General features: G+C 35.0%; 6 protein-coding genes across 28 annotated transcripts; 4 read left to right on the top strand and 2 right to left on the bottom strand.

Moving 5' to 3' along the window:
- The first annotated feature begins 449 nt into the window (after positions 1-449).
- On the top strand, positions 450-2,034 carry LOC106412003 (putative 57 kDa heat shock protein). Its single transcript, XM_013852879.3, has 5 exons — positions 450-665; positions 779-1,114; positions 1,204-1,233; positions 1,341-1,403; positions 1,489-2,034. The coding sequence occupies exons 1-5, from the start codon at positions 629-631 to the stop codon at positions 1,812-1,814; spliced, it is 792 nt and encodes a 263-aa protein (XP_013708333.1). The 5' UTR covers positions 450-628; the 3' UTR covers positions 1,815-2,034.
- On the bottom strand, positions 1,303-4,268 carry LOC106412004 (anaphase-promoting complex subunit 2). Of its 21 annotated transcripts, none has more exons than XR_007327726.1 (5): positions 3,989-4,268; positions 3,654-3,783; positions 3,413-3,488; positions 3,141-3,312; positions 1,303-2,870 (listed from the first exon to the last, which is right to left on the bottom strand). XR_007327726.1 is itself a non-coding variant. In XM_048766125.1 (4 exons), the coding sequence occupies exons 1-4, from the start codon at positions 4,089-4,091 to the stop codon at positions 1,706-1,708; spliced, it is 486 nt and encodes a 161-aa protein (XP_048622082.1). In that variant the 5' UTR covers positions 4,092-4,264; the 3' UTR covers positions 1,303-1,705. The 21 variants fall into 21 exon arrangements, 8 of the variants coding, with proteins under 8 accessions (XP_048622082.1, XP_013708335.1, XP_013708336.1 ...); XR_007327720.1 differs by having other exon boundaries at positions 1,303-1,737; positions 3,605-3,783; positions 3,989-4,262; XR_007327717.1 differs by having other exon boundaries at positions 1,303-1,749; positions 3,605-3,783; positions 3,989-4,261.
- A 2,235-nt stretch (positions 4,269-6,503) lies between these two features.
- On the top strand, positions 6,504-8,074 carry LOC106411674 (autophagy-related protein 8f). 3 transcript variants are annotated; one of them, XM_013852483.3, is made up of 7 exons: positions 6,553-6,636; positions 6,731-6,804; positions 6,893-6,947; positions 7,051-7,106; positions 7,469-7,521; positions 7,594-7,712; positions 7,796-8,074. In XM_013852483.3, the coding sequence occupies exons 3-7, from the start codon at positions 6,911-6,913 to the stop codon at positions 7,885-7,887; spliced, it is 357 nt and encodes a 118-aa protein (XP_013707937.1). In that variant the 5' UTR covers positions 6,553-6,636; positions 6,731-6,804; positions 6,893-6,910; the 3' UTR covers positions 7,888-8,074. The 3 variants fall into 3 exon arrangements, with proteins under 3 accessions (XP_013707936.1, XP_013707937.1, XP_048622085.1); XM_048766128.1 differs by having other exon boundaries at positions 6,595-6,636; positions 6,747-6,804; XM_013852482.3 differs by lacking the exon at positions 6,731-6,804 and having other exon boundaries at positions 6,504-6,636.
- Positions 8,075-8,325: 251 nt separating this feature from the next.
- On the top strand, positions 8,326-9,440 carry LOC106411778 (protein GOLVEN 1). Its single transcript, XM_013852601.3, has 2 exons — positions 8,326-8,915; positions 9,020-9,440. Exon 2 carries the CDS (start codon positions 9,054-9,056, stop codon positions 9,294-9,296), a length of 243 nt encoding a protein of 80 aa, XP_013708055.1. The 5' UTR covers positions 8,326-8,915; positions 9,020-9,053; the 3' UTR covers positions 9,297-9,440.
- A 93-nt stretch (positions 9,441-9,533) lies between these two features.
- On the bottom strand, positions 9,534-11,604 carry BNAC08G48000D. Its single transcript, XM_013852600.3, has 5 exons — positions 11,214-11,604; positions 10,957-11,034; positions 10,779-10,863; positions 10,622-10,710; positions 9,534-9,839 (listed from the first exon to the last, which is right to left on the bottom strand). The coding sequence occupies exons 1-5, from the start codon at positions 11,496-11,498 to the stop codon at positions 9,702-9,704; spliced, it is 675 nt and encodes a 224-aa protein (XP_013708054.1). The 5' UTR covers positions 11,499-11,604; the 3' UTR covers positions 9,534-9,701.
- Positions 11,605-16,996: 5,392 nt separating this feature from the next.
- On the top strand, positions 16,997-17,341 carry LOC125591893 (cysteine proteinase inhibitor 4-like). Its single transcript, XM_048766806.1, has one exon. The coding sequence runs from the start codon at positions 16,997-16,999 to the stop codon at positions 17,339-17,341; it is 345 nt and encodes a 114-aa protein (XP_048622763.1).
- The last annotated feature ends 527 nt before the right edge of the window (positions 17,342-17,868 follow it).

Below are 17,868 nucleotides of genomic sequence, written 5' to 3'. Positions count from 1 at the left end.
TTTGGCGTGCTCAATTATGTAATTTTTCAAGATAACAGAAAGTCATCGAAAATAAGAGTTAACTCATTTATTTGAAATCTAGATTTCCATTTATGCAGCAGTTCTTTAGAAACTCAGTGAACAAAAAGCTAGAAAATGTGAGAGATTTATTTTTGATAGGGTAAAAAATGAAAGAAGATAGAGCAACATGTTATCTTTGCTAATCTAAAATATATAAGTAGAAACAATCTATCAGATAATTAAAATATCACTGTATTAATCAAATACAGTTTGCTGAGACCAAAAGTAATTCCGAACTCAACCGACCGCGAAACAAAACAAATTCAATCAAAACCTGACGAGGTAGTCTGCTAACAAACACTATAAAGACACTTCTTTTTTTTATTTTTTTGTAAAAATGTAAAGATACTAGTATAAAGAAACTTGCTTTTCAAAATGAGAGGGTCACGCTCAATGACAAATGGTCAAGGGACACGTTTCTCTTACAGTTTGTCGTTTTCCTTGTCTCCTCATTGCCTCTCTTTCCTCTACATCAAAGATCCAAAACCCAGAGAAGAGATAAAACCCTAGTTAAATAGCTTCTAATTTTTAGAAATCTCACAGAAAACTTCTATCTCGTCGCTTAATCATGGTCGTCCCTCTTAGTGCTATCCCTCCATCTCGCGGTAAGATCTTCTCAAACCATCCTCAGATCTCATATCTCACTCAAATGGGTCGATGAATGTTTACTTATTTGATGTTGTTTAATGTCTGTGTTTGGTGTTAATGGATGGAGAAGATGGGTTTTATGCTATCAACAACCAGTTTCTAGCAAACGGGCCAAAAGGGTTTCAGGAGTTGAAGACGTTGGAGAACGATGACATGTTTATTCGGGTGGACTTCCCCGGCGTTCCAGAAGACGCCATGAAGGTTGTGGTTGATGATACCAAGAAAGCTGTGACTGTCTTCGCCCTCGCACCAAAGGAGCACAAACACGACTCCTCTCCTCGGAACTACATCTACACTACAGGTCTCGTCTGCAAATGCTGCGAGATTTCAGCCGTAGCAGCACACATGTCCGATGGTGTTCTCCGCCTTCTCCTCTCCAAGACTCAAATCGCAACTCAACGCCCACGTAATATCATATCAAACCCCCACATTTTCTTTTAAATTTGTATGAATATTTGTTTTATTTGTCTGATATTAAAGTTTTTATACATACAGCTTTTCTTGTTGTCCCAGATTCCGAACAAGGTATTGTTTTATTCATTCTCTTTTTTTTTTTGAAACAGATTCAATCTTGATTCATCTTTTCTGTTTTTCTTGACTAATTAACTCTATATTGTTTGTTTTATTTCTAGTTGTGGTCAAAGATCACGCTTGGACTGGTTCTCACAAAGTTACTTATGGCACGGATCCACATGGTATCCACATGCTTACGTGGACTTTAATTGGTTGTTGTAAAGGGAATATATAATATTTAATTTGTTGTTTTCTGTGGAAGAGCAGATCCGGTGTTGACGGGTCGGGTACTGCAGCCACACCCATGGGTGAAGCAAGGATCTTTGATGGCTTATGAGTCGAAGCAGCTCCAAAACGGATGCCTCTACGTTCGTGTAGACATGCCAGGCGTTCCCAAAGAGAGGTTCACAGTCTCCGTCAAGAGTGGGATGGTGATGGTGACTGGTGACGCTCCTGCCGTTAGTCACGACTCAGGTGGCCGGTTCTACTCTGGTGAAGTGGCTATGCTCTCCAATCCTATTGACATTCCTATTCGTCAGATCAAAATAATCAGCAAGAATGGTATCATCCGTTTAATCATCCCACCCGCTTGATTTTGGTCATGTTGTTTGTGGGCCCCTTCTTTTAGGATGATGTCGTTTAATGAGTTAGACCATAAGGAATCTTTGGATACGTTGCGGTAAAACAGACAAGATCTTGGGTCAGATCAAATCAAGAAAGTTTAGTGTGCTGTTTCAAGTTCATATGACATAGTGTTTAAGCTACCAAAACAGTTCTCTTAATCCAATGTTGAAACAAGATAATTAACATCAACCACATTAGTTCTAAATTCAGTTTCTAAATATTAATTACCATTAAACTAACGAACAACCCATGCTTCTCTTCTCTATACTTGAAAACTCGATAAAATTTAGGAACTGGTAAATTAGTGATGCCTGGGATCCTCGTATATCTATCACACTAACAATTTATCAAGTACGAAAATTAATATATGATGCAGCGTAGGTTATGACTTCGTAAAAATGTTTTACGTGTTTCCTATTTTATTTATTAGTTGGATTTTCTTTTATTATTCTTTAGGATAATTATTAATCCTTGTACTTAGGACTTAGGAGAATAAGAATATTGATTATATACGATCTTCTATCGTTAGTATAAATATTCACTTTAGGCTGTGTAAAAATCACCTTTCTATTGAATTATATTTACAATTGCGACAAGAGCTTTAAAGCATGATTAACCATACAACCTCATTATGGTTTCTTAGTGATTTTTTTAATAATAAATAATAGTTAAGAACTTTAGTTAAGAAACATATAGTTTTTGTGCTTCAGTGCTAGTCTCTTAATTAAGGGTTCTTAAAAAATTTATTAAGGATAATCATCTGATTCACTCATTAAGGCTTCAATGCTAGATTCAAATACAAGTACAAATCATGTGATCACTCATTATATTTTACTAAGGATAATCAGCCACTGCACTAAAGATTACTATATTCCCAAACCATATAGGATCTTAAACCAAAGTTGCATACTTTAACATGAACAGACTCAAGACTTATCCTTTACGCAACTGAATAATATGCTTGAACTTTCTCAAGAGAATATCCAGAGGAGTGGAAAGCAATCAAGCAATCACAAATAGGCCAACTGAAACAGAAGATTCCCAGCTGAAGTAAATACAAGTGGAAAGCAATCATCATACACATGTACCTTTCTACTGGATCATTCAAGTTGAGAAAGGAAAGAGAAGAAAACACTAAACCTAGATTCATAAATGCAAAACTATAAATACAAGACATAGATGTATACTAGCCCTCGGATTCTAGTGTTAAAATTGTGTACACATCTGCCCATCCCGATTCATACCAAAAAAAAAATCAAATACGTCACCCAAGCAGAAGAATTTGATAAATTTACCTTCCGTATCTGCTGAAAAGACGCTCAAGGTCTCTGGTACGAGTTCTAGATGACAAGCGACCAACGTAAAGGCGAGTGTTTCCATGGACATACACTTGTCATGGTACTGCTTCTCTATAGAAATTTCTTCCAAAGCCTTGCACAACACTTGGTGAATCTCTTCTTCGTAATCCTGTCCGGAAAGCATCTATCTTTAGTCAATAACTTATGAAATGAAAAATGAAAAGTGTCAATCTCAGAATATTTAGCCATCCACCAAGCATTGTATCTACTTATAGTATGGTTCTTATCGCTGCAATCATCAAAATGATGCGAAAAACTCAATGCACCGCTCTTCTCAAAAGCTTGCTGAAACAAAACAAGTGTCCGCGTAAAGATCATCACAAGAGAAGAAACTTTCTACAATTCTACACCACTAAGGACTTAAGACTAGTATAATCAAACAAAGGAATTTTATATAATACCAGGAGTGATATGAGAAAGTGGTCATGAACAAGAGAATCAAGGCCGTACTTGCAGAGAGTAGAAACATGAGACATGAACTCCTTCTCGACTGAGAAGTCTCCGGTGCCGTCAATGAGGGACTCCACGGTGGTGAAAAACCCATCATAGCTTTCTGTAATTTCCCTTGTGTTCATCAATCCTGACAATCACAAATATAGCCATGATGGATGTGAAGGAAATAATCATCTACTCGAAAGCAAAACCAAAACACCAGTGATTAAAAAAAAAAGACTAATAATCAAAAACACCAGCATTCAGAATCCCTAAAAGATATGGATCGTCGATTGTGAGGTAGAGAACCCTAGAAATCAAAAGGAGTGAGAAGTGAGGATCAGAGAAGTTACCGAAGAAGGATCGTTGATCGGCGAAATCATGATAGGCTTGAGACTGAGGGATGCTGGGAGTGATGATCATCAGACGAGGAAGATAACAATCGTTGCTCCACATGAGTAAATCGTCTGCTTCTTCATCGTTCTCTTCCGTCTTCTGAGAGATTCAGAGGTTTGATTCTTCCTGTCTCTCCTTTTCCGGTCTGTCGAGGAGAGCAAGAGATACACATAATGATTCCATCGAGAGAGAGAGAGAGAAAGAGACGCGATGAATGACAGACACGTGTCTCATAAGAAACATATCTTCTGACCCTTGATCAAGACCATCTCCAATATATTTCTCTATTTTTTCCTCTAAAAAGAAATATTCTTAAAAAATTCCTTTTTTTATTTTACATTTTACACCTCTAACTTGTAAATGTTGAAAATTAACCCTTTCATTATACTTTTTGAAATTTTTTCATAATATTGCAAAAATATTTAAATTAAACATTTTATTACAAAAATACATTAGACAAAAAAAAAATAAAACAAAGTACCATTATCTAACAATCATTATTACTAAAATTTTCCCATAAATGATCAATTAATGCATTACGAAGTGAGAAATGAGCTTCTTTATCTTTGATTTTTCTGAATCGACTTAGAAACTCTTGGAATCGGTTATCTTCATTATCTGGTATTTGGACTTCCAGAGGTGGAGCTTCTCTTCCAATTCCAATCGGTGCATCGAGATCACGCTCATCCTCAATAATCATATTATGTAAAATTATACATGTAGTCATTATATCATGTAGTACTTTTTTTTTCCAAAAACGTACCGGTCCTTTCACAATCGCAAAACGTGATTGTAAAACTCCGAATGCACGTTCTACATCTTTTCTACATGCTTCTTGTTGTGCTGCAAAATATTTTTTCTTTGGACCTACTGGCTCATGAATAGTTTGCACTATGGTTGACCATTTCGGATATATACCATCGGCCAAGTAATAACCCATATTAATATGTTGTATTGATTAATATTTAAATAAAAAGTCTTTGACTTTTAAATAAAATAATATTTTTTTATTTTATTTTAATTATAATTGACTTTTAAATAAATAATATTTTTTTATTTTAATTATAACTATAGTTATAAAAATTAATAATTAGTACGTAACCAAAAAGGTGTGATTTTATATGTAAGAATTGTATTTCTTCATACATAAGTATTTTAGTTACAATCATAAAATATTAGAGGACTATTTTGTAAATAAAAAAGTTTGCCTCTATTATAGAGGAATGCTATTTTTTCCCCTAAATATAGAGGAAAAAATAGCAATCTCTATTTTAGGGGAAGAAATAGGGGTGGATTGGAGCTGATTTTACTCTATTATAGCATTTAGAGGCAAATATAGAGAAGGGTTGGAGATGCTTTAAGAAAGGTTTATTCTATTAATGCATAATTTTTTTTTTAAATCCTAAAAACATAAAAAAACCCACCTAAGCAACTGCTAATCGTGCTCTTATAGCACTTAGAACCCTATTATGACTTGTTGAGAGTGTCACTAAAATCAAAAGACCTTCTTGTTTGAGTTGAAAGCATCTTGTTACTAAGATTCAGCTCTCTTTCGGTTGGTATCAGAGACAAAATGGTCTTTTTATCATGTATTCGAGTAAGATTCAGCAGCAAATAAAGAATGAACTAGCGACTTTCGTCCGAGAAACACTTGCGGAATACAAACACGATCTACATGACGAGTTCATAAAGTCCATAGAACATGCTCTAGTCATGTTAACCCAGTCACAACAACAAGAGGTTCTACCTCAACTGGATGACGTCTTCTCTAACGAAGAAGGATTTGATCTTATCAAAGAGATCTGCGGAGCTCCAATCTTTGATGTGTATGAAGATGAATTAAATACTCCAGAACCTATTGACATCCTCGATCTAATCATATATGACATGTATAATGAAGATATGCCTTTTGAAGTAGATCACAAAGACAGACGACATCAAATTCACTAGAATTCAAGAGGTGAAAGACAGGAAAATTGAAACATCAAAAGGTGGTGTTAATACTCTAGAGCCAAAATAACTAATTTTATTTTTAATGTAATTTATTTCTTCAGCTATTTCTAGAAAATAAAATTTTAACAGTCAACTTAAAATTAAAAATTCTAACAGTAAAAGTTTTGAAAATCACAAACAATCGGACCACCCAAGCAAGGCCTGTTAATTACCAAACTGGACCTCAAAAGGTAAAAGAGATTGACTTGTCAATTCCATTGTGACCCTTTCTTACTCTGAATCTAACCAGGAGTTACAAGGGGTAAATATGTCATATCCCATGCAGGAAACGTAACCCCGGTATATGCGGTTCTTCTTTATCCTTCTTTTCGAGGCAGTAGTAATAACGTGCACAGCTCCCTCGTACACCGTCAGTTAGATTAACGGTTATGATTTTGTGTTCCACTATCACAGCTAATATATACCGTCCGATTTTCTTTGATGGTTCTAATAAAAAAGCCACGTCAGCAGAGGACTAGACATTACTGTGTTCCATCTGTATTCAATCGCAGAACTTTCGTAGCTTTGTTTATTTGTCTAATCTACATCGAAAGCATCGAGTTCTTGAGAAGTGCTTCGATCGAAGGAAAGCTTTCGTCTTTGTAATCAACAGGTTCGATTTTTTTTTTTAACTTATCGCGATGATGTCGTAATTCGTTTAGATTACTAAAGGTTGGGGATTTTGTATGTTGATCAATCGATTTAAGTTGGAGTATGTTTCAGCTTTAGGAGAGTCTCTCTATGTGTGAGACGAAAAGGGTTATCTTTGATTGATGGATGGGTATGTTAGATAATAGTCGCTGAACTCTATAAACCACTGGCGTAAGTAAGAGATAATGATCGGTTGTTTTGATGGTTGGCTTCTGTAGGGTGTGGAAGAAGAAGTAATGGCAAAAAGCACGTTCAAGCAAGAGCATGACCTAGGTTTTGATTCGGACCCTTTGTTCTTGTTTTGGTGTTTTGTTTCTCGAATCCCTTTTCTTTTTTTTGATCTAATAATCATGATTTTTTTTTTTTGAACCTTTAGAGAAGAGAAGCGCAGAGGCTGCTCGGATTAGAGAGAAGTATCCAGATAGGATTCCGGTAAGAGCTCACTGTTTTTCTCATACCTTGATCCCTTACACATACCTAGTGATTTAGCATCCATGTTCGGACCAATCCTTTGTGTTTCACTAAGCTGATGCAGCATTAGATGTTGTTCTGTTTCATGGCCCAACACCAACAGTTGGTTATCAAAGTTACTATTTACCTGATTAGCTTCATACTTGTGATATATATATATATGTTTGGCACTGTATCATCTAATACATGGAGCTGCTTGAGTTGTAGTTGTCTATTACAACATTTGGACTTTGAATTGGATTTGCATAATTCATTGCTAAGAGCTAAATGACCACTTGAGAGTGATGATTGTCACACATTTTGTTTGTGTTTGTGGGATCCAGGTGATTGTTGAGAAGGCTGAGAAGAGTGATATACCAACCATCGACAAGAAAAAGTAGGCATACTCAACTGTAATCTCATTAACAGAGCTGACTTGCGTTAACATCTAAGCTTTTTTTATTGGTAGATACCTAGTCCCAGCGGATTTGACAGTGGGGCAATTCGTGTATGTCATTCGCAAAAGAATCAAACTGAGTGCAGAGAAGGCTATCTTTATCTTTGTGGACAATGTTCTTCCTCCAACAGGTAAAAAAACAGTTAGATCTTTTTAACACAATCAACAAGTGTCTACTTATAAACGTCTGATGTTGATAACAACACTTTTCCAGGTGCGTTGATGTCAGCTGTGTACGAAGAGAAAAAGGAGGAAGATGGGTTCCTCTATGTCACTTACAGCGGAGAAAACACATTTGGATATTGATCTCCATAGATCTCTCTCGCTGGATATTTCATTTCTGTATTTCGCTGTATACATCATCGTCATCTTATTAGTTATTTAAGCAAGCAAGCAAGCAGCCTATGTACTTGTCTAAGAACGTTCGGTTGGGCGTTGATGTGTACAGAAAACATGAAATAATAATGTATATAAAACATGCTCTAATAATGTCTTTTAGTTCTTCAAAATAAACTGAAAACATAGTTTCTACGAACCATCATCACAACTTGATCGTGTTTTCTTATGTCTTCCGCTATATAAGCCAACATCACTTGATGCGGTGAGGGCAACATGGTATTGACAAAGGCACAAAAAAGGCCTATAAACCCAACGAAACAGAACAGCAGCACAAGGAATTGTGCCACGTGGCATACACGGTTGAGAATGGCCGGTGATGTTAAGAAAAGGGTCCCCACATTGTCGTCTAAGGAAGGGGAGAGAAGAGGAGACGGTCAGACCATGCTGTCTTGTTCTAACTTCTTACACTTTACTGTTATTGTTTCTTTGTTTGAACTTCTCAAAAGTTTTAGCTAAAATATCATTTAGTTATGAACCATCCTCAAAGATTCTTTAATTTCAAGTTCCCCAACGTTAACGAAATAACGTTGATGCTAAGATAATGTGTAATAGTGTCCTTATAAGATTGATGTGATTGTCAATTTGTCCTGTCCACGTCGACTAGGACTTAGGAGAGTGATCTATGTGAGTTAAACTACCGTTGAAATTGTAATAGTTGGATACAATAGTGATGGGGAAGAATAAGCTTATTAGTAAATGGAAGAAGGAAAAAACGAGATATTGACCCCCCCAAAGTAGACAAAAGGTTTGGCGGATCAAGACACCCACTATACTTGGGATAGATACGTATATAAATACATAAATGAGTGAGAAAACATATTTGAAATAGATAGACAAGAGAGAAGGTAAAAGAACAAGAGAGGAACAAGAGCATGTTGTGATAGTGAAGGACCTTCCCCCCACCTGCATTCAATGCTTGTCTTACTCTCTCTCTAGTATCTTTCTTCTGCCTACAAATACTCTTTATCTCTTCTCTTCTCTTGCACTAAAACAAATTTCAAACTATATTTGTCTTGCTCTCATCTCACACTTTATACAGGCACAGAATATAGTATCTGAACAAGAAGGAGGTCATGTCTTGCTCTGTGAAGCGTGGGCTCAAGATGGTGTTTTGTTTCATTCTTCTGCTTTTGTCATCCAACTTTGGTTGTGCCACTGCTCGGCGTCTAAGGTTTCACAAGCATCATCACAAGTTTGCTTCTTTGGTACAAGACGCCAGGAGGGTGCTAGGTGGAGAGGAGACAGGGGAAGATGTAGTAGTCATGGATTATCCTCAGCCTCATCGCAAGCCTCCCATCCACAACGAGAAGGCTTGATTATATATATCAAACATCATATACTGTCATATGTTAGTGACAAAAAAAAAAAAAAATACTGTCATATGCATTCACCATTTTGGTGGTTGTAATGACTCTTGTGCTAATTTATATTATATTTCATGACCAAAGTATGTTGTTATTCTCTGGAATGTGCTGATTTGGGAACTCTTCACCGCCTTTTTAGCTCTAGGCAAGAATAGTAGAACGTAACCAACATGGTCGTTGTCCAAAAAAAAAAAAAAAAACCAACATGGTCATTCATTACCAAGAATACCAATGTCTGTGAGAGGTACAAAACCTGCCAGCTCAAATCTTAGCCAACGGTAACATTTGACAAAGTAGCGACCATACACTTTAGGATGAATGACATGAAGAAGAATATTGTTAAGTAGATTCTAGCTTTCAGCTACAAGGAACGACAAATGGTTTCACAAAATCAAGGAACTCAGATGTTCTGACGCCAAGCTTCAGATCAATCTCTCCCCCGCCTAGCCAGAAGAAGTCCGGTTTAAGTTTGGCTATGGCCTCATCCAATATCACCTGTCATTTCCCAAACCCCATCCAACTCATCAGTACTGCTCAATCTCAATACAGAAAACTAGATTTCATGTTATACATATCTCCACCAAACGAACTTACAACTCCATGAATACTAACTAGGTCTAAAAAATTATTCTGAAAGAGTAATGTATCACAGTCGCACAAATAGTGTGGTCTGAACGTTAAAGTGGGCCATTTCTGCACAGATCTACACATTCAACAAAATTAACGCCATTTAAGTCTCTCTGCCTGACGCCTATTACTAACTCTTGTACGAATAGTTTCAAAGAAGGTATTGAACTATCTATGGAGAAAGAAACTACTAACGACAATAAGTGGGACAATCAGTTAACACTCAACAGTAGCTGGCTCACAAGAAAAACTCTTAACTAACTTTGTGTCCGTATCAAAATGTAAACAGTGTTAAAATGTACCACACCTCCATTACAGACCTTAAAGATAAACAAGCAAGACAAAGAAGTAGCTGTGTAACCCATTGGGCATTGTACCCTTCAGGGCCTCTTTGACAATTAGGACAAGAAACAAATAGACTGTGATGTCTGGAAAACGCTTGGCAAGCACATGTGTATAAACTGTAACCATTTATGAACACAAAAGACAGTGCAAAACTGGTTTGTCTAGGAGAAGAAAACACAAGTGGGTAGAGGTTACTCTCATGATACACCCCATGTCTTAAACATGTCTAATATCAAATGAGCGAGCACCAACAGATGATCACCAAAAAAAAAGACAAAACCTTGTGCAATGGAAACAAAACTTACCGGTATGCTTGTCTTCATCCCTACACAGGTTACCGCATTGTGCTCAAACCCAGTCAGTTCAATCGACGTCTCCTCGGGAGCAAGTCTCACTACACACAGAGATTAGAGAAAGCATCAGGAGACAGAAGTTAAATAACTAGCTAATGATCACACTTACGATTGAATCTTTTCTTCGGGATCTTGCCCTCGTTTAGTGTATAAAGAAAGTTCTTCACTGCATCCGCATTGAATCTGGCAGTATACTGCCATAAAAAAAAACAGAAAGTGTTCAGATGAATACAGCTAGAAACGAGAACAAAGGTGTGAATGCTGTTCTGTAAGAATCATTAGAGCACCTGAACAACAACCACATAGTATTTGGAGTTGTTGCGATCACTGCAATCCAAAACATTTGATGAGGCTTGAGTATTAACCTGCATTATTTAGTGAGTAAACCCATATGAAAAGAAACAACCTTTATGGCATTGATTCAAGAAGTGTAACAAGAAACTCTATCCGAGGGCAAAAAAAGATATTAACTTTCTGATATTCAACAAAAGCCAAGTTTGCAACATTGTTTCATAACCTCAAAAAGCATTAGACTTTGACGTACCAGGACAATGCTCTTGCCGAGATGGTCGACGGAGGAAGCGCCGAGAACGTCGCGGCGGGATTCAAGAGGCCAGTCGTAGTAATCTGGAGCTACCCTCTTGAAGGAGAAGTCTTTAACGCCGCCGGACCGGAGAATGGCGGAGAGGCGAGACACTGTTTGGCTTTCATCTTCCGGTAGAGAAGGCGACGAACTCTCCGGGAGAATCGAGCTTTCGAGAGCCGAGATTCTACGGAGGATATCGATTTGGAGACTCTCGAGCTCCGCCGCCGCTGCAGCCTCCTCCATGCCTCTATTACGATTTTCCCTTCCTCGCCGTAAGAAACTGTCTCGTACGATGATTTTGTGATCACATGTGTTCGTGTCTATGGTAATTAAGAAAGGTCTAGGATTATCTGAGCCGTGATTGATCACATGTGTTCGTGTCTACGGTAGATTAGAAAGGGTCAGGATAATCTAAGTCGTTAATTAATCTTGTATCCTTCAGATGAGAAATAAAACTCCGAGCTAAGGATGATCATCAGCCTTCCCTTTCCCTTGACACATTAACATCAACATATCTTTTTTTGTACACACACATTTAAGAGAGGGTTAATTTGCCATCTAACCAATTTTGGAAAGGAAATCAAAAATATGTCACTGATTTTGACGTTATTAACTTAATAACATTGAGTGTACAATTATGTCGGTTATGTCTTTCTTCTTTCCAGGTTATAGGTGACAGAGAAAAAATAGATAACGTTGACATAAATAACATGTAGACGAGGATAAAAATTATATCGTTGATGATGAGTATGTGTATTGGATCATTGGTTATATAGTCTTGTGGTATTTATGGTAGAAAACACATGCAAGAAAGTTGAGATGTAATAGCAGTTTACTGAAGAAGAGAAACAACGATTGACACACCATTAATGACATGTTACATGTACAAAATAATGGTATAAGCTCTTTATAAATAGTACAATATAAAATATAATAGTTTTCCAACACAAAATTAAGTATGGTTCTAGCTACTATTCCATTTACAAATCCCACCAACACTCTCCTGACATCTCCGAAACACTGAACCCAATCCTTAATTACTAACCCTAACTTTCAACCCCTAAATACTAAACCCTAAACTCAAATCACTAAACTCAAACTCTATTTTAAACCTTAAACTCTAATCATTAACCCTAAATCCAAATATAAAATATAAAATAAAGTTATAATACATATAAAGAATATGTGAATAGAAAAAATAAGCTATTTCATTTAAAGTAAATGGTATAGAAATACAAGAGCATTGTAGATTATAAAATACCCAAATATAAAATACTATTCCATTTACAGACTCCACCAACCCTCTCCTAATATCCCCAAAACACTAAACGCAACCCCGCCCCTTCTCCAACCCTATTCCTAAATACTAAACCCTAAACCCGAATCACTAAACTCAAACCCTATACTAAACCCTAAACTCTAATCATTAATCCTAAACTCAAATATAAAATACAATATAAAGTTATAATACATATAAAGAATATATGAATAGAAAAAATAAGCTATTCCATTTAACGCAAATGGTATATAAATACCAGAGCGTTGTAGATTATATAGTTTTGTAGTTTGAAAGGTGAAAAAGAATAACATTGCTCAATCATTAAAAAAATAAAACACGATAAACATTATATTACTTATTAATGAATACTACGAAGAAGAGAAATGTTAATATGCCATCATGTTCCATTTCATTGAAATAATATAGAAATACAACGGGAGTTTATATTTTAAATAATATAGTAGTTACACTTATGCAAATAATACTACTATGTTATATACCTTTTTGCACTGAACATTGTATAGTTGCCGAATCATCTTCTACATATCCTCATATTTTACCGACACAACACACATTCATTGGTCCACCACCATTACTTTTTATCACCAGATTTACATAATATCCAAGGTCCATGTTAGAAATTGTGGCGGTTCCAGTCCTGCTTGAGATATTAATAAGCAAAACAGAGTGCGAAAAACAGAAGGTGGAAGGAATTGATCTTTTTGATTCCATAGAGTAATCGCTTATCCGAAAAAAAATTAACAGAGATAAATGGATGATGAAAACATAAAAAAAAATAATAAACAGATGTAGATGATAGTTGCAGATATTTGAGAAAAAAAATGAAGAAGAAAGGAGAAGAGGTTAACCAGTTGTCTTCAAGGGTAGTTTGGTATATATTTTAGAAAATACGTTGAATATTTTGGTCAATTTTGTTTTTAGTTAGTTACCTAATTATAATTTTTTTGTTGGTCATACAGTCCAATTTCCCTTTAAGATAAATATAATATGAAGAAATCTTTGAATTTTTGAGTGGTTCTTAGTTCTCAAAGCTTTAGTAGATTGGAAGCTTACACTGCAGAAATCCCTAATCCTTGAGCTGATTGGAAAGAGCGGAAAAGGTAGCCTAATACCCTAATGGTTATCAAGTCAACTGTTATCACCTCTACGAAGATCTCTGAATCAGGAAATATTGAGGTTTATTATTTTCTCCAATTTGAATGGTGCCTACTGGTATCCATATACTCTACAACAGTGTTTTTTCTTTCTCTTTTTCTTTACTTGTACGGGTGTATCTTTGCAGTACTCGTTTTTGCTTCTATGTAGACCAGTTGGTCATAAGTTTCATATTTGAATGATTAATTCAGCGTTAAAAAAAAAGATAAACATAATAGGAAGAAACACTAGAGTTTGTATGATAATACTTTTTTTTTTTATTGGGTTTCGATGATAAAATTGGTGGTGGTCATAGATACAAATACAACGTTTTCACGAAATAAAAAGGTTTATTTTTGTGTTGTACAAGAAAACATCTTTTTGAGGTTGTTTAGAACATTTTCAATGAAAATTTCATTAAAAAAATATAGAATAACTTTTTTGTAGAGTTGAGTTTACTTCAATTCTATTGTATTTTAGAGGAAAAATAGAGCAAATAACAAAAAAAAAAAAGATTACTCTATTTATAGAATAAATTCATATTTAATTTACTCCACTATGGAGTGGAAAATAGTGAGCAACTACAGCATTTCTTACTTTGTGCACCATTTTGAAATGAATTATGGAATGGGGTTGATGATGATCTTAGATGCAACACTATTACAAAGAGATCTTATGAGGCATAATCAAAGTAATTCCAAAGCAAATATTTAAAGATGAGTACATGGTTTACATGGGTAAATATATCGCCTCAATTCCTATCATTTTCTGTTAGTGAATCTGCACAAACATTTCTGTTTTTGGGGATAAGAATCAAACTCACACTCTTAGAATACTTTGCAAAAGCGAAACACAACTTTCTTTAAATTTAAGGCCGGCCAGTCCATCAGATTGGTATTATATTCACTAAATGTAAACAGTTTGTCTCAAATATGATCGCGAGGACTTGCATATCTCTCATACACGACGCTGTCGAGAGCAATCATTCCATCTCAGCATGTAAGATCGAGAGGCTTATGTTGAAACCATGAAGTCTGAATGATTCAACACCCATTTGATCTTTAAGACTACTTTAAGCCACTATCTGCTTCATTATCAATCCATGAGACATCAATTTGACAAATCAGGATTTGAAATATTCAAGGGGGCTGCTACAATAAGTACGTTGGGAAGATCTTTGGGATCCTCCTCATCTTCCTCTTTAAGGTTCAACTTTCGGTAGCATTCTGCTTCAAGAGAAGTAAGTTGGAGAGTGTTGACTAGAGAGGTGTCTTTCCCATTAAAAATTGTCATCTTTGCCTTCCAAATGTACCAAATGATCTATGCGAGAGTGTTGAATTGTGGTTTTAGAACCACCTCTTTTCTCATCCAAAATAGTATGTTTTGATATACAGATATATTCGGAAAGTAACCCGGAAGGGATCAAATAGTGTATTCATATGTTAAAATAAAATTTATTTGAATGAGAAATAAATGTTCAATGTGGGTGATTTGAGAAACTTGTAAAATTTCAAAATTTGGTTGAATGTACAAAGCAACAAATATACACATTTGAACTTGGATTTGAGTATAGATTTGTTAATTGAACTTCTTATCAATTAATCTGATTCATATAAAACAAATATTTACTGATCTTTTATAATCGATAAAATATATAAAAGAAATTAATTTTAAAGTATATTATTTAGTTTGAAATGATCAAACAATTTTATTTTCTTATGTTGGAAAATAAATTTTGTGCTTTTCATTATTTTTCGATAAACTGGTTTGTTAGCATGATGGAAAAAACATATAAGCAACACATAAACAAAACAACAGTTTCCCATTTGTTTTCTTTTTTAGTTTTTGGTTTTCTAGTTTGAGAGTATAACATTCATATTGGGTTCAATAACTTCTATTTTCGGATTGTGAGATAGTCGATGTGTGATTGTAGCCTATAATTCTGATTGAGTTAAAACAGTGGTGAACAATTAAAAAATTAATGAAAGAGCATCTCGTCTTTATGAAACTATTTTTTATTGATCGCATTTTAGTATTAATATTATAATTTCATTTTTAGTTTTTATCATTATATATCAAATTATTTAGGTAGCCATATCGTAAATATTATGGTTCTGCATTGTGTACATATGTTTCTGGTACTGTTGGTTCTGTTGCTATGTTCTTGTCATACTTCATAGAATGCATCTAACATGCCATATAAGAAGTATATTTTTTCTCCTTTTTGTTCCCATTGCGGGAGCCAAAACATAATAGTCTAATTCTACTTTTAGAAGCAATAAGAATTGAGCTAAAGAACAAGCGAGCATATCAAACCTACTTTTTTTAATGATGGATAATTATGTTATTACAAATTGCGAGAAATATTACAGACGATTCTACAATACAACCGACAATTCTACATACCTTATAAGGATTCACGCCCGACAACATCAGCTGAACCGCCCCATGGGATCCACGCCTGACAGTACTCCTTGTGCTATGCTGCAGATCTTTTTTAAGCATTTTCTCCATTAATTCACATAAATCAGCCTTTTTCTGGGATTCGAAACCCAGACTTCTTGGTGTAGACACATTAATGAATTTTTTAGTCAAACCAGTAGACCAAGAGAGCTTCCACTCTCAAACTTAATTTATACTGTGTTTTAATTTATTTAGATGTTAAAAAGTGATTATTTGAATAGTTAGAGATAAATAATAGTTATTATTATTATTATTATTATTATTATGGTAGTAGGTTGAATGCACCTTATATCACCTTAAATGGTTTCCGTTAACGGGATCGCTAAAATTAGGGTCGACGAGTTATTTCTCCATGAGAATTATCGTATATCATCGGATCTTTCCCGAACCATGCCCATCATATGCCAATTTTGGTGAAATCAGAAGTTAGTATAACAGTATATTGAGCTAGAGTACTGTGAAATATGTCGAATAACTAAAGACAAAAAGCAAATTGTTGGTTTTGGGAAGAGATATAGATGACACTATCAATCGATAAGACTATATAAATCTATCAAATTAGGTTCTTTGCCACATATAGAAAAATCTACGAAATTTGCTATGGATAACAGTTTAACAGATATTGTTATATAAATAGTATTTTTGCATTTGAGGAGAAGAGCAAATGGATTTTGGATTAGTCAAACAAATATAATTATGCTAATTTTATCAAGTTATTAATAATCAATTTCAAATTTCTTATATTTAGTCTTCCTATTTTTAAGAAGTTTCCCAGCTATAAAACTTACAAAACCAACGATACCTTTAAGATCAGAAAAGAAAAAGGTTCAAGAACAAAGAAAAGATGTTGAAAGCTTTGATTTGTCTATGTCTCATCCTCCTCCCTGTCATCTCCGTTGTAGGAGAAAAGGCGCCACCGGGTCGGTGGAAGAGAATTAGGAATCTAGATCGTGATTACTTCGTTAACATCGCCAAGTTTGCGGTCGATGAGCATAACAGGCGTTCAAAAAATAAACTGGTGTTCATTAGAATCCTCGAGGGAAGGGAGCAAATGGATACGGGACAAAGAGACTACTTTAAAATCGGGGTCAGGAATAGTGAAGATTGGTCAGAGATATATGAGGCATCAGTGTTTGACAAGGAACATAAGAATGCTCCGATCCTTGAGTTTTTCAGGAAGATAAGGTAATTTGGAATTTGTAAAATTCAATCTCCATCAGAAATTATATAATATAAGATTTCTGGTGATTTGAGATTTGTATATCATACTGTTTTTTGTAAATACGTATTTTGTTTGGAATAAAATAAATAAGACTATCAAAGTATATATACTTTGGTGTTAATGATATAATGTTTTTTTTTTTGGTAAATGAATATTGGAGACATAGACGGTTTGGAGATAAACCTAGTACAAACTTTAGCAGCGAAGTGTTTGTTAGAGCATGTTTATGTTACTAGGTCTCTTAAGTTTAATGAGGTATTAAACTTTGCTAAGCGCGCTAATCCAACAAAACTTCTATTTTTCATGGAAATTGAGATAAGACATGCACCAACCCCTATATATATATATATACATGGTATTGTTTTTATTGTGACTATCTCCATTTTCATTTCCTTACTGTTGTATTGTGACTATCTCCATTTATTAGACAAATGTATTGCGACTATCTCCATTTCCTTCTTCCTTACCGTTGATTTTGGAGAAATCGAGAGTTA

Source organism: Brassica napus, chromosome C8 (genome assembly GCF_020379485.1).
Source record: "Brassica napus cultivar Da-Ae chromosome C8, Da-Ae, whole genome shotgun sequence".
NCBI lineage: Eukaryota > Viridiplantae > Streptophyta > Magnoliopsida > Brassicales > Brassicaceae > Brassica > Brassica napus.
The sequence above is the reverse complement of the archived record's forward strand: the minus strand, read 5'-3'. Positions and strand labels throughout refer to the sequence as shown.

Coding starts and splice junctions, on each gene's coding strand:
- LOC106412003 (XM_013852879.3), top strand. CDS start 629: ATGGTCGTCCCTCTTAGTGCTATCCCTCCATCTCGCG. Junction 1,115..1,203: donor AATCGCAACTCAACGCCCAC/GTAATATCATAT, acceptor TTATACATACAG/CTTTTCTTGTTGTCCCAGAT. Junction 1,404..1,488: donor TTATGGCACGGATCCACATG/GTATCCACATGC, acceptor GTGGAAGAGCAG/ATCCGGTGTTGACGGGTCGG.
- BNAC08G48000D (XM_013852600.3), bottom strand. CDS start 11,498: ATGGAGGAGGCTGCAGCGGCGGCGGAGCTCGAGAGTCTCCAAATCGAT. Junction 11,035..11,213: donor TCGGCAAGAGCATTGTCCTG/GTACGTCAAAGT, acceptor TAAATAATGCAG/GTTAATACTCAAGCCTCATC. Junction 10,711..10,778: donor CCCGAAGAAAAGATTCAATC/GTAAGTGTGATC, acceptor CTCTGTGTGTAG/TGAGACTTGCTCCCGAGGAG.
- LOC106411674 (XM_013852482.3), top strand. CDS start 6,911: ATGGCAAAAAGCACGTTCAAGCAAGAGCATGACCTAG. Junction 6,948..7,050: donor CAAGCAAGAGCATGACCTAG/GTTTTGATTCGG, acceptor TTGAACCTTTAG/AGAAGAGAAGCGCAGAGGCT. Junction 7,522..7,593: donor CCAACCATCGACAAGAAAAA/GTAGGCATACTC, acceptor TTTTATTGGTAG/ATACCTAGTCCCAGCGGATT.
- LOC125591893 (XM_048766806.1), top strand. CDS start 16,997: ATGTTGAAAGCTTTGATTTGTCTATGTCTCATCCTCCTCCCTGTCATC.
- LOC106412004 (XM_013852880.3), bottom strand. CDS start 4,091: ATGTGGAGCAACGATTGTTATCTTCCTCGTCTGATGATCATCACTCCC. Junction 3,784..3,988: donor CGATCAACGATCCTTCTTCG/GTAACTTCTCTG, acceptor TGTGATTGTCAG/GATTGATGAACACAAGGGAA. Junction 3,313..3,604: donor ACTTTCTCATATCACTCCTG/GTATTATATAAA, acceptor CTTTCCGGACAG/GATTACGAAGAAGAGATTCA.
- LOC106411778 (XM_013852601.3), top strand. CDS start 9,054: ATGTCTTGCTCTGTGAAGCGTGGGCTCAAGATGGTGTTTTGTTTCATT.